Source organism: Phoca vitulina, unplaced genomic scaffold (assembly GCF_004348235.1).
Source record: "Phoca vitulina isolate PV1807 unplaced genomic scaffold, GSC_HSeal_1.0 scaffold38, whole genome shotgun sequence".
NCBI classification, from domain to species: domain Eukaryota; kingdom Metazoa; phylum Chordata; class Mammalia; order Carnivora; family Phocidae; genus Phoca; species Phoca vitulina.
In genome coordinates this window covers 2,808,120-2,822,597 of record NW_022589741.1, presented here as the reverse complement: position 1 = coordinate 2,822,597, position 14,478 = coordinate 2,808,120, and the positions used below count along the sequence as shown (strand labels likewise).

General features: G+C 37.7%; 1 protein-coding gene and 1 long non-coding RNA gene across 4 annotated transcripts in view; one reads left to right on the top strand and one right to left on the bottom strand.

The window, feature by feature from the left end:
* The window catches only part of LOC116647053, a 148,330-nt gene that overhangs the window by 4,660 nt on the left and 129,192 nt on the right, over positions 1 to 14,478 (bottom strand). For 2 of the 3 annotated variants that reach the window (XR_004302266.1, XR_004302267.1), the window contains one exon: positions 12,102 to 12,305. This is a non-coding gene — a long non-coding RNA (uncharacterized LOC116647053). The remainder of the gene's footprint in view (positions 1 to 12,101; positions 12,306 to 14,478) is intronic. The other variant, XR_004302268.1, reaches the window with a different exon arrangement.
* LOC116647051 (caspase-12-like) overlaps positions 12,501 to 14,478 on the top strand; it is an 11,150-nt gene continuing 9,172 nt past the window's right edge. The window contains exons 1-2 of the mRNA XM_032428188.1: positions 12,501 to 12,555; positions 13,703 to 13,951. Coding sequence (XP_032284079.1) covers positions 12,549 to 12,555; positions 13,703 to 13,951 — 256 coding nt within the window. The 5' untranslated portion in view covers positions 12,501 to 12,548. The remainder of the gene's footprint in view (positions 12,556 to 13,702; positions 13,952 to 14,478) is intronic.

Below are 14,478 nucleotides of genomic sequence, written 5' to 3'. Positions count from 1 at the left end.
ACACACATCTTCCAAACATAGAACTATGTGTACATATATGCACATACAAAAACCAGGAAGAAAAACATATGAACTAAGCATTCAACTTAAGAAGTCAGAAAAATACTAAACCAATACATAAATAGAAGTAAGCAAATAATATAGAGCAAAAACACATGAATGAAATCGTAATGAAACAAAGGACTGAGTGGGTCACTGAAGCAAACACTGGCCCTTTAAAAGAACTAATGAAATCTCGGACATCTAGGGCGCCCGGGTGGCTCAGTTGGTTAAGCAACTGCTCCGGATCATGAGTCCTGGGATCGAGTCCCACATCAGGCTCCCTGCTGAGTGGGGAGTCTGCTTCTCCCTCTGACCCTCCCCCCTCTCGTGCTCACTGTCTCTCTCTCTCTCTCTCTCTCTCTCTCTCTCAGATAAATAAATAAATAAATCTTTAGAATCTAAGATATCCAGCCAAGACATATTGTGAAAAAAACAGAATTAGCACAAAGACAGTATTCGAGATAAAAAGGTCTGATGAATACAGATAAACATAAATACAGAAAAAAAATTAGGGAATATCATACATAACACAGAGGAAATACATGGAAAATTTTCTAGAAAAGTTTAATAAACTTAATACATGATAAAATAAAAAACTGAATGGATTCATAAACATTAAACAAATTAATTTTTCTTTGTCATACCTATCTGCAAAAAAGGTTAGACCCAAATGGTTGTAAAGACACGTCTTACGAAACTTCTAGGAAACTGATAAGCTCTATTTTCAATAAACACTCACATAAAAAAGAGAAGTACGCTTCTTAAATTCTTTTACAGGGCTTATACAAAACTGAAACAAAATTAGGGAAGAAGAGGAAAAGTTGGAAAAATACTGGCTGATTTCTCACAAACACTCATGTAAAGATTCTAAAAAAACATGTTAAAGCAAATCTAGCCATATCTGAAATAATATTTATTGATTAGTATTTAGTGGTACCAGCATTTACTCTAAGAATGTGGTTACAGTTTCATAACAGACATATTTAGGATAGCTTTCCTCAAAATAACAGATTAAGAAGTAGATGCAATACTTTTAAGAAGTTTGTAAAGGGATTCAATAGTACTGAGAATTCATTTATGATAAAAATAATTAAAACCTTAGAAAAATAGGAAGAAAAGCCAGTCCTTAACCAAATGCATATATTTAATAGGAAATATTAACAAAATAGAAATAGAGGAAAAACACTTAATGTGTGAAAATCTATAGCCTTCTTATGCAGAAATATTTGAGTATTACCTTTAAATAACATACAAGTAAAAAACATTTCTATTCAATTTTGCACTAAAGTTCCAAGCCAATAAAGCCAAAAGTAAAATGTATGAAACACAAGAAAAAAAATCACATTATTCTTGAAAAATATGATTTTATTCACTAAAAATCTCTTCAAATTAATACTATATTCCCTGGATTTGGAAGAATTCGGATCAATATACAAAATTTAACAGCATTCTTGTATTTAAAAGATGATAGGAAGTGTTTGCTTTTTAAAGCCTCTTCTTACAATAGCAATGAACATAAGATATTTGAAGGTAACTGTAAACAAATATTTGCAAGGTATGTATGGAAAAATATTTTTAAAAAATCACTGAGTGACATGAAAAAAAGATTGAATACTGTGAGGGATATCACCATCATTGATTAGAAGACAAAAGTAAAGGTTTCAATTTCCTACCCAAATTAATCTATAAACACAACAGAATAACAAAGAAAACCTAACAGGGAATTTTCTTGAACTTGATAGTTTGTTTATACACCTTGTTTAGAAAGTAAAATAGTAAGAAGAGCTAAGAAAACAATTTTGTGTTAAAGGGATGGAGGTTGCCTAAATACAAATCAAGGCATGATGTAAAGCTCTATCAAGGGAAACAAAAGCAAAATGAACTATTGGGACTCCATCAAGATAAAAAGCTTCTGCAAAGTGAAGGAAACAATCAACAAAACTAAAAGGCAGCCTATGGAATGGGAGGTGACATTTGCAAATGACATATCTGATAAAGGGACAGTATCCAAAATCTATAAAGAATTTACCAAACTCAACACCCAAAAAACAAATAATCCAGTTAAGAAATGGGCAGAAGACATGAATAGACACTTTTCCAAAGAAGACATACAGATGGCCAACAGACACATAAAAATATGCTCAACATCACTTATCATCAGGGAAATACAAATCAAAACCATGATGAGATACCCCCTCACACCAGTCAGAATGGCTAAAATTGACAACACAGGAAACAACAGATGGTGGTGGGGATGCAGAGAAAGGGGAACTCTCTTACACTGTTGGTGGGAATACAAACTGGTGCAGTCACTCTGGAAAACACTATGGAGGTTCCTCAAAAAGTTAAAAATTGACTAGGTATTTACCCAAAAGATACAAAAATACTTATTTGAAGGGGCATATGTACCCTGGTGTTTATAGCAGCATTATCAACAATAGCTAACTTATGGAAAGAGCCCAAATGTCCATTAACTGATGAATGGATAAAGAAGATGTGGTATATATATGCACAATGGAATATCACTCAGCCATCAAAAAGAACGAAATCTTGCCATTTGCAATGATATGGATGGAGCTAGGGAGTATAATGCTAAGTGAAATAAATCAGAGAAAGACAAATACCATATGATCTCACTCATATGTGGAATTTAAGAAACAAAACAGAGGAACATAGGGAGGGAAAAACAAAGAGAGAGGGAAGCAAACCATAAGAGAATCTTAATTATAGAGAACAAATTGAGGGTTGATGGAGGGAGGTGGGTGAGGAATTGGCTAAATGCATGATGGGTATTAAATAGGGCACTTGTTATGATGAACATTGGGTGTTATTTGTAAGTGATGAATCACTAAATTCTACTCCTGAAACCAGTATTATACTATATGTTAACTAAGTAGAATTTAAATAAAAATTTGATGCAAAAAGCTCTATCAGTTGGCATATGGATAGACAGAGACTTAGAAAAGAATACAAAGGATAAAAATGAACAATATAGACTATGTCATGTTGCAGAGTTAAAATAAAAAATGATTCAAGAAATTAGTTTGCAGGGGTGCCTGGGTGGCTCAGTCGTTAAGCATCTGCCTTCGGCTCAGGTCATGATCCCAGCGTCCTGGGATCAAGCCCTGCATCAGGCTCCCTGCTCAGCAGGGAGCCTGCTTCTCCCTCTCCTTCTGCCCACTGCTCCCCTACTTGTGCACTTGCTCTTTCTCTCTCTGTCAAATAAATAAATAAAATCTTTAAAAAAAAAGAAATTAGTTTGCAGAAAAATACACAATCTCACACATATACTTGTTCTATCTCAAGTCTACACAAGAGTATATGTCAACTGGAGTAAGACCTCAATGTGAAAACTGAAACTTTTAAGTTATGAGGAGGAGAAAAATAGAGGACAATGTCTTTATGAGATTTGAGTATTAGGAAATTTCCAAGATTCAGAAAGTACACTGCATAAAGAAAAGACAAAGTTAATACAATAAAATTTAAGAACACTATATACAATGCTAAACCTTCACAGAAATGAAGGTGATGGTATCACAGGTGGATGCATGTGTCCAAACTCATCAATATGTATACATTAAACAAGTGTAATGTTTTGCATATAAATTATATGTCAACAAAGCTTAAATGAAAATAAAAGTGAATTCAAAGATGATAAAAGAAAAAGAAGGTTCAGACACCAGGGGGAGGACTTTTTATTTATATTTTTTAAGATTTTATTTATTTATTTTAGAGAGAGAGACCATGAGCAGAAGGGGCAGAGCGAGTGGGAGAGAGAATCTCAAGCAGACTCTGCACTGAGTGTGGAGTCTGATGCAGGGCTTGATCTCATGAACCTGAGATCATGACCTGGACTGAAACCAAGAGTCAGACGCTTAACCAACTGCACCACCCAGGCACCTCAGGGGAATGACTTTTAAAAATGCACAAAATCAATAAAAGATTCATTTATTCTGTAAACCTGCAAATAGTGAATAATGACTGTATTTAAGGCATTGGGCATCAAGCAGAAAACACAGTTCCTGTCCTCATGGAGCTTGTAATTTAGTGGGGAAGAGAGTGATACAGAAACTATATTTATATTTATATTATATATAGAAATGAATTTATCAGTAGAAAAGACCTGATGAAAGAGGGAGCCGGCCATGAGAAATGTGAAAGAAGAGCATTCCAGACAGAGGGAAAAGCAAGGAGAAATGGCCTGAGACAGGACTGTGCCTGGTGTGTTTGAGGAGGAGCAAGGAGGTTCATGTGGCTGGAATCCATGGGCAGAGAGGAGTGGGGGAAGGAAAGGACATGAGATCAAGGAATTGCCCAAGGTCCAGACCACATAGAGTGCTATGACTATAAAAGACCTTTCACCTTTTGCTGTAAGACAGAAAACTACTTGAAAATTTTGAGCAGATGAATGAATTAAGTTATTAGAGTTACGTTTTATCAAGATCACTCTGGCTACGGGGTTGAGATGACAATAAGAAGGATGGGGCCAAGGAAGATCCGGCAAGAGGACTCAGAAAGCTACTGCAGAAATTCAGAGTTGATGGTAGTCTGGATCTGGAAGAAGGACGGAAGAGGAGGGAGCAATCTTCATGAATGGAAGGTAAAGCCAACAGAATTGTCGCTCAACAATGAGAGAAAGGACATAAGAATTAAGTGTTCTACTTTAAAAAACTGGAAGAATAACATGGAAAACCCTCTAACAGGTGGTAGGTTTAGGGGGACTAAGATGTCGACTCAAATCGATGCCCATATGATACTGGCTATATGATTGTGACATTCAGGGGATAGGTATTGGTTGGAGGATAAAATTGTGTGCTGTGTATCTGTACCAACAGGACTGAAAACCAAGATACTGGCTTGGGCTGCTAAATAAGTGAGGATACATAGAACAGAGGCCTTGAGATACGAATTAACTGGCAAAGTTCACTAAGAGAAGCAGCCAGTGAAGTAACGGGAGAACCAAGACACAGTTGTGATTTGGAAGACAAATGAATGAAGGGTTTCTGGAAGAGGTGCAAATATCACTATGAAATACTTCTAATTGGTCAAAACAGTGATTGAGGATTAAACATTTAATTTGGCACTGTGGAAGACACTGGTTACATTAACAAGCATTTTTTTGGGTACAAGAATAGAGACAAAAGACTGGGACTGATTTGAGAGAAAATAAAGGGAGTTTGGGGAGCTTTTGAGGAGTTGTGGGGAAGAGAGGGGTGTGTTCATTATAATGGGTTCATTATAATGTGTTTTATGGTTGTAGCAATGACATCATTCAGTGGGAAAATGATGTAGGACAGCACTGGGACTATTATTGAACGATGTCCTTAGGTCGGAGAGCGTGAAGGAGTCAAGTGGGAAGGGATGCCTTAGCCTAGAATTATAGGAGAGAAGAGCAAGCATGTGTGACCAGATAATAACAAGGTGGTAGATCTTGAGGCTAGAAATATTCTTCTCTGAATGGACAATTACTGGAGGGATCAGCCCCCAAAATATGGAAATATAGTCCCAACACAGTGCTTGGCCAGAGATAATACACATAGCCAACAATAATATAAATGCTTTTCATTGTTTCTTAACATTTAGAGTTATTGTATGAACAAAGCACAGAACACTTGGTTGTGGATGCAGAAGTCAATGAAAATCTTAGGACGTTAGACAATGTAAAATAAAAAATACAGGTTAAAAATAGCTGTAATTGTAGATAAAGGAAATTGTATGGGTGCGACTATTATCAACTTCTATACAGAGAATTACATAGGGATAATTAAGCTACTGAGCAACATTTACAAGAAGAAATGAGGGTTAAATTATTTATTTATTTATTTAATTTCAAGTTTTTATTTAAATTCTAGTTAGTTAACATATATGGTAAAATTGGTTTCAGGTGTAGAATGTAGTGATTCATCACTTACACACAACACCCAGTGCCCATCACAACCAGTGCCTTCATTAATACCCATCACCCATCTGGCCCATCCCCTCCCCCACCTCCCTCCAACAACCCTCAGTTTGTTCTCTATAGTTAAGCATCTCTTACGGTTTGCTTTCCTCTCTGTTTTTATTTTATTTTTCCTTCCCTGCCCCTATGTCCATCTGTTTTGTTTCTTAAATTCCACATATGAGTGAAATCATATAGTATTTGTCTTTCTCTGACTGACATTTCATTTAGCATAATAAACTCTGGTTCCATCGTGTTATTGCAAATGATATTTCATTACTTTTTATGGCTGAATAACATTCCATTGTACATATACATACCACATCTTCTTTATCCATTCATCAGTCAATGGACATTTGGGCTCTTTCCATAGTTTGGCTATTGTTGATAATGCTGCTATAAACATCGGGGTGCATGTACCCCTTCAAATCTCTATTTTTGTATCCTTTGGGTAAATACTTAGTAGTGTAGCTGCTGGGTTGTAGGGTAGTTCTATTTTGTGTGTGTGTGTGTGTGAGAGAGAGAGCATGCAGTGGGGGGTGGTGAGGGGCAGAGGGAGAGAGAGAGAATCCTAAGCAGGCTCCATACCCAGGGCAGAACCTGACTTGGGGCTTGATCTCATGACCCTGAGATCATGACCTGAGCCAAAATCAAGAGTCAGACTCTTAACTGACTGAACCACCTAGGTGCCCCCTATTTTTAACTTTTTGAGAACCCTCCATACTGCTTAGCAGAGTGGCTGCACCACTTTACATTCCCATTAAAAGTGTAAGTGTGTTCTCCCCTTTCTTAGTAACCTCACCACCATCTGTTGTTTCCTGTGTTGTTAATTTTAGCCATTGTGACAGGTGTGAGATAGTATCTCATCTGGTTTTGATTTGTATTTTCCTGATGATGAGTGATGTTGAGCATCTTTTCATGTCTGTTAGCCATCTGCAGCTTCTTTGGAAAAGTGTCTATTCATGTCTTCTGCCCATTTCTTAACTGGGTTATTTGTTTTTTGGGTGTTGAGTTTGAAATGTTCCTTATAGATTTTAGATACTAGCCCTTTATCAGATGTGTCATTGCAAATATCTTCACCCATTCCGTAGGTTGTTTTAGTTTTGTTTCCTTCGCTGTGCAGAAGCTTTTTATCTTGATGAAGTCCCAGTAGTTCATTTTTGCCTTTGATTCCCTTGCCTTTGGAGACGTGTCTAGGAAGAAGTTGCTACAGCCAATGTCATAGAGGTTGCTGCCTGTCTTCTCCTCCAGGATTTTGATGGTTTCTTATCTCACAGGAAATAAATTTTAAATTTATTTTTGTGTATGGTGTAAGAAAGTGGTCCAGTTTCATTCTTTTGCTTGTTCCTGTCCAGTTTTCCCACCACCATTTGTTGAAGAGACTGTCTTCTTTCCATTGGATATTCTTTCCTGCTTTGTCAAAGATTAGTTGACCATACAGTTCCCTGTGTATACAGAAATACAAAGTCCATTTCTGGGCTTTCTATTCTATTCCATTGATCTATGTGTCTGTTTTTCTGCCAGTACTATACTGTCTTGATGACTACAGATTTGTAATATAGCTTAAGGCCTGGAATTGTGATGCCTCCAGCTTTGCTTTTCCTTTTCAAAACTGCTTTGGCTATTCGGGATTTTTTGTGATTCCATACAAATTATGGGATTGTTTGGTCTAGTTCTGTGAAAAATGCTGGTGGTATTTTGATAGGGATTGCATTGAATGTGTATATTGCTTTGGGGAGTATAGACGGTTTAACAATATTTGTTCTTCCAATCCATGAGTATGGAATATCTTTCCATTTCATTATGTCCTCTTCAATATATCTCATAAGTGTTCCATAGTTTTCAGAGTACAAACCCATTACCTCTTTGATTAGGTTTATTATTTTGGTGCAATTTTAAATGGGATCAATTCCTTGATTTCTCTTTCTGATGCTCCCTTATTGATGTATAGAAATGAACAGATTTCTGTATGTTGATCTTATATCCTGTGACTTTGCTGAATTCATGTATCAGTGCTAGCAATTTTTTGATGGAATCTTCCATGTTTTCTACAGAGTATCAAGTTGTCTCTTAAGGGTGAAAGTTTGATTTCTTCCTTGCTGATTTGGATGCCTTTCATTTCCTTTTTTTGTCTAATTTCTAGGCTAGGACTTCCAGTAACATGTTAAATAACAGTCATGAAGGTGGACATACCTGTCTTGCTCCTGACCATAGAGGAAAATATCTCAGCTTTTCCTCATTGAGGATGATATTACCTGTGGGTTTTTCATATGGCCTTTATTATATTAAGGTATGTTCCTTCTAACCCGACTGTGCTGAGGGTTTTTATCAAGAATGGATGCTGTACGGGACGCCTAGGTGGCTCAGTCGGTTGGGCGGCTGCCTTCGGCCCAGGTCATGATCCCAGGGTCCTGGGATCAAGTCCCACATCGGGCTCCTTGCTCAGCAGGGAACCGGCTTCTCCCTCTCTCTCCCTCTGCTTGTGCTCTCTCTGTCAAATAAAAAAAAAAAAAAAAAAAAAAAAAGAATGGATGCTGTACTTTGTCAAATGCTTTTTCTGCCTCTATTGATAGTATTATATGGTTCTTATCCTTTCTTTCATTAATATGGCGTATCACATCGATTGATTTGTGAATACTAAACCACCCCTGCAGCCCAGAAATCAATCCCACTTGATCGTGAAGAATGCTTTCAATGTTATGTTGGATTTGATTTGCTAGTATCTTGTTGAGAATTTTTGCATCCATGTTCATCAGGGATTTTGGTCTATAATTCTCCTTTTTAGTGGTGTCTTTGTCTGGTTTCGGAATCAAGGTAATTCTGGCCTTGTAGAATGAATTTGTAAGTTTTCCTTCCATTTCTATGTTTTGGAACAGTTTCAGAAGAATAGGTATTAATTCTTCTTTAAATATCTGGTAGATTTCCCCTGGGAAGCCATCTTGCCCTGGACTTTTGTTTTTTGGGAGATTTTTGATTACTGATTCAATTTCTTTGCTGCTTATGGGTATGCTCAAATTTTCTATTTCTTCCTGATTCAGCTTCTATGAATGTATCCATTTCTCCCAGACTGCCCAAATTGTTGGCATATAAATTTTCATAATATTCTCTTATAATTGTTCATATATCTGTGGTATTCGTTGTGATGTCTCCTCTTTCACTTGTGATTTTATTTATTTGGGTGCTTTCTCTTTCCTTTTTGATAAGTATGCCTAGGGGTTTATCAATTTTGTTAATTCTTTCAAAGGATGAACTCTTAGTTTTGTTGATGTCTTCTATGTTTTTGTTGTTGTTTTTCTATATTATTTATTTCTGCTTTGATTTTAATTATTCCCCTTCTTCTGCTGGTGTTAGTCTTTATTTGCTGTTCTTTTCCCAGGTCTTTTAGGTATAAGGTTAGGTTGTGTATTTGAGACTTTTCTTGTTTCTTGAGGAAGGCCTGTATTGCTCTACCCTTCCCTCTTATGACTGCCTTTCCTGCATCCCAAAGGTTTTGGACTGTCATGTTTTCATTTGCTTCCATGTATTTTTTTTATTTCTTCTTTAATTTACTGGTTAACCCATTCATTCTTTAGTAATATGTTCTTTAACCTCCATGCATTTGAGATCTTTCCAAAATTTTTCTTGTGGTTGACTTCAAGTTTCATAGCACTGTGCTCTCAAAGTATGCTTGGTGTGATCTCAATCTTTTTGTACTTGTTGAGGCCTGATTTGTGATGTAGTATGTGATCTATTCTGGAGAATGTTCCATGTGCACTTGAAAAGAATGGTTATTCTGCTGCTTTAGGATGAAATGTTCTGTATATATTGGTTAAGTCCACATGGTCCAGTGTGTCATTCATTGTTGTGGTCATTTACAGGAAATACATGGTCCAGTGTGTCATTTCCTTGTTGATTTTCTGCTTAGATGATCTATCTAATGCCATAAATGGGGGTGTTAAAGTCCCCTACTATTACTGTATTATTATCAATGAGTTCCTTTATGTTTGCTATTAATTGATTTATATATTTCAGTGCTCCCAAGTTGGGAGCATAAATATTTACAATTGTCAGATTTTCTTGTTGGATAGACCCCTTAATGATGATATAGTGCCCTTCTTCATCTCTTATTATAGTCTTTGGTTTAAAATCTAGCTTGTCTGTTATACATATGGCTACTTTAGCTTTCCTTTGACATCCATTACCATGACAGATGGTTCTCCACCCCCTCACTTTCAATCTGCAATGAGTCTCTTATACGCAGCATATAGATGGGTCTTGTTTTTCTTTCTTCTTTTTTTTTTTTAATCCATTCGGATACTGAATGTCTTTCTATTGGAGCATTTAGTCCATTTACATTCAGAGTGATTATTTCTTAAGATTTAATTATTTATTTGAGCGTGGGAGGGGTAGGGGGAGAGGGAGAATCTCAAGCAGACTCCGTGCTGATCACAGAGCTCAACAAAGGGCTCAATCCCGTGACCCCGTGATCATGACCTGAGCCAAGACCAAGAGACAGACACTTCTTAGCCTACTGAACCACCCAGGTATCCCCATTCAGAGTGATTACTGATAGATATGAATTTAGTGCCATTGTATTACCTATAAATTTGGTGTTTCTGGAGATTTTCTCTGATTCTTTCTAGTCTTTGTTGCTTTTGGTCTTTCCCACTCAATGAGTCCCCTTTAATATTTCTTGCAGGGCTGTTTAAGTGGTCATGAATGCCTTTAGTTTTTTTTGGTCTGGGAAACCCTTTATCTCTCCTACTATTCTGAATGACAGCCTTGCTGGATAGAGTATTCTTGGCTGCATATTTTCCCATTCAGCACACTGAATACATCATGCCACTTTCTTCTGGCCTGCCAAGTTTCTTTGGATAGATCTACTGTCAACCTTATTTGTCTTCCTTTGTAGGTTAAGGATTTTTTTTCCTTTACTGCTTTCGGTATTATTTCCTTATTTGTGTATTTTGCAACTGTTTAAATATATTATTTAATATTTAAAAATTAATCAAGAAAAGAATTGAAAATCATTATATCTTCAAATATTAGGCAGCATAGGGAGTAGGGCAGTGTAAGTGAACTACATCTTATTTTTCTTAAGAGGTAGTCAAGAACATTGTATTTGGTATATCAAAAAATAGAGGGATAAAATAGGCATGTTATTGAGAGATCTGAAAATTAGCACAATAAAATAAAAATGAATAATTTAGGGAAATTATATGTAGAATGTGGGACTGAAGATGGGAGAGTTGTACTGCAGAATATGGTTTTTATTACACACTTTTCTGTACAACTGAATTAGATGCCTGCTGCATACATTACTTTGATATAACATTTAAAACTTAAAATCTATCAACACTGTTAATACCATATGGTCATCAAAAAAAATGAGATAGTTCCTAAGGTATTGAATCTTACAAATGTCTGTCATACATTGGGAAATTATAAAAAGCAAATTGTTGATGATATGGGAAAAAAGTTATCAGTCAGTATGTGTTTCTCTATTGGTGAGAAACTGCCCTAAAACACAGTGACTTAAAACAATGAGCCTTTACTATTGTTCACAAGGTGATCAGTCAGCCCTGTGGTTCTTTTTGTCTCTGGGGTTATCCATGTGTCTGAGATCACCCACACACAGGGTAGGCATCTCCATGTGATTTCTCTGATTCTCTAGCAATCTAGCCTGGGCTTGTTCACATGGACCATCAGGAGTCCAAGATTGAGAAATGAACCACATGTCTCCTGACCTGGCAAAGAGCTGCACAGGGTCCATTTACTGTGTTACAATGGCAAAACCAAGTCAGAGGTGAGTTTATAGTCAGACCAAAGGATACAAAGAGACTCCTGACGGGGGCCATCAATAACATCAGTACTACACTGAGTGCTTTTTAAAAGCACAGGACAAAAATTCTCACTGACGTAAGCTAAGCATATAATTGTGGTTAATTTGTGGTGTGAGATTAAAGAAGGCAGATGATCTTACTCCATTTCATAAAAATTAAATTATTTAATGTTGATAGCAAACATCTATTGTTTAAAAAACTCATCTTGAGTAAAAGAGTCAATAAACCAAAATATGCACATTTTCCCAGGACTGACAAGTACACAGATCAGGAAAGAGAGAAGAAAAGAGATCACTTACCTGGGTTTTTGAAAACAGTGTCAGGAGCAGCACTGTTTGTTGGGCTCCAGTGAGTTTCCTGCTCCCCTTAAGCCTTGCAAACTCACACCTCACTTCAGGGGCTGAGTGGGCATCCATGGTGAGGCCTCTCTGCCATTTAGTGGCTAAGGGATGGCACAGAGATGAATGAGGGTCAGTTTGACTCCTTAACTGTGTCAAAATAGACTGCAAAACAGAACATAGAAACTGTGTGAGAGTAAAGAGAAAAGACAGGTTTGCTTCCTGTTTTCCAAAGGAAGTAAGATACATATCAGAAGAAGAGTCAAATTCTATCTCTGCATGGACAAGAGAATTTGAAAGGCTGTAGTTTCCCATTTAGGCAACACCAGCACACCAGTCCACTGAGAGCAAAGGGAGAAGGCTGCTTTCATTTTCACTACCTTTCCTGCACAGAGAGCCAGAGCAGCAATGGCTGGTGAGTGCCTGTTTTCTGTCCTTTAGGTCCCTGTTCTGGGGGAGTTACAGCTCAGGAGGAAGGAGTGCGGGGCAGGAGGTAGAGCCCCCCCGAAGGGGGCTCTCATGAGAGAGGACTGTTTTACTCTGGGAATGTGAGGGATGGGAGCTTGGGGCACAGTAAGCAAGTATGGAGCAGACACAGTATTTTGGCTGAGAAGCTACAGCTTTTTGGAGAAAAAGAAAAGGAAGTGTAAAATATCTGGACCTACATTCTCAGAACTTTCCTGTGATTTTAGTCTTTTCTTTGAACTCATACTGACTGAGTGTTCTCACCATTTCTTAAGTGTTCTCTTCAGGGTGAGGGGCTATCCAGTTGAAGAGAGTGTATTTCATTTCCTCCATATTTCTGCTCTCTGTGTGACCTTTCGTTTCCAGCAGTGAGCAAGCCAGCCACAATGTGTGCTCTCAATCTCAGAATACAGACCCGCCCTGCCAGCCCTGGCCAGGGAAACAAGCATTCTTCCATAGGTAGTAATACTTTTTTTTTTTTAAACATTTGGGTTAGTTTTTTTTTTTTAAAGATTTTATTTATTTATTTGACAGAGAGAGACATAGCGAGAGAGGGAACACAAGCAGGGGGAGTAGGAGAGGGAAGCAGGCTTCCCCACGGTGCAGGGAGCCCGATGTGGGGCTCGATCCCAGGACCCTGGGATCACGACCTGAGCCGAAGGCAGACGCTTAACGACTGAGCCATATTAACTATAGTGTGTTTTTAAAAGAGGTATTGATAAAAGTGACAGGAAGTGAAGGGATCACAGATGATACCAAGCTGAAATGAGGCAGCCATCACTAAGCTACTTAATGAACTTGCTTCCTTCCTGGAGGCTCACTTTCTCCACTAGTAAAAAAGCATAGGATTGGGGAAGATTGGTGGTACTCTGCATGTGGTCCTCAGAACAGTAGTTTGGATATCACCTGAGACATTGGTAGAACTAAAGACTCATGCACTCCACCCTGACCTATCAAATCAGATTTCTGGGAATGGGGTTCAGGAAGCTCTGCTTACCAAGCTCTCAGATACTCTCCCTTATTAAATTTGAGAACCATGGGCCTAGATTCAGAGATCTAAAGTCCTATCAATTCCTAAAATCCTATTGTTCTCACAGAGAAGAGATCACCACAAGATCCAGTCAATGAGATAAAGATGATTGCCAGCACCATGTTTGGTGGCTTCTTGGAGGACTTGAAGGAAAAGAAGGTGTTAGATAAACATGACTTAAAAACAATAGGGAAAAAAGTGAACGTCATCGTGAATAAGACTGAAAACCTGGTTGATGATCTCACTGAGAAAACTCAAGTGGTAGGTCAAGTATTTATGGACCATTTCACCAATTCCAGGAGCCTGCTGAGTTTAAGTGAGTATCTTGGGCCAAAGGACTACTAACTTACTCTTTATCTGCTCTCTTATGCAATCTCTGTCTTCTTATTTCTATTTGCAAGGGGAGAACAAACTATCCACATCTTTAGTACTTTCTTTGCCTGACGAACTTATATAAGATGGCAAAAGGCCCTGGGCCCCCCCAGTCCATGTGGCAGCATCCAAAATCACTTTATACTCCTACACATCTTGTTCTTCCCTCAGCAACTGTCACCTTCCATCATCCCTTAACATTTCTTATTCGCTGTATTATATCTCCTCTGCTAAAATGTAAATTCCATGAAGCATGGAGCTTTGTCTGCTTTGTTCATGAAGAGAGCCCCAACTCATGGAAATGGCATCTAACACATAATAGGTGCTCAGTAAATACTTGTGAAATGCATAAATGGTGCTGGAGCTCTAGTAAATTCAGGGACAGTCTTTAGCTAATCTGTGCTACTCTGGCCATAGCCTGTGGACTCCAGAGTTATTCCCACATGTAAAATGTTCAATAGAAAAAAAAAA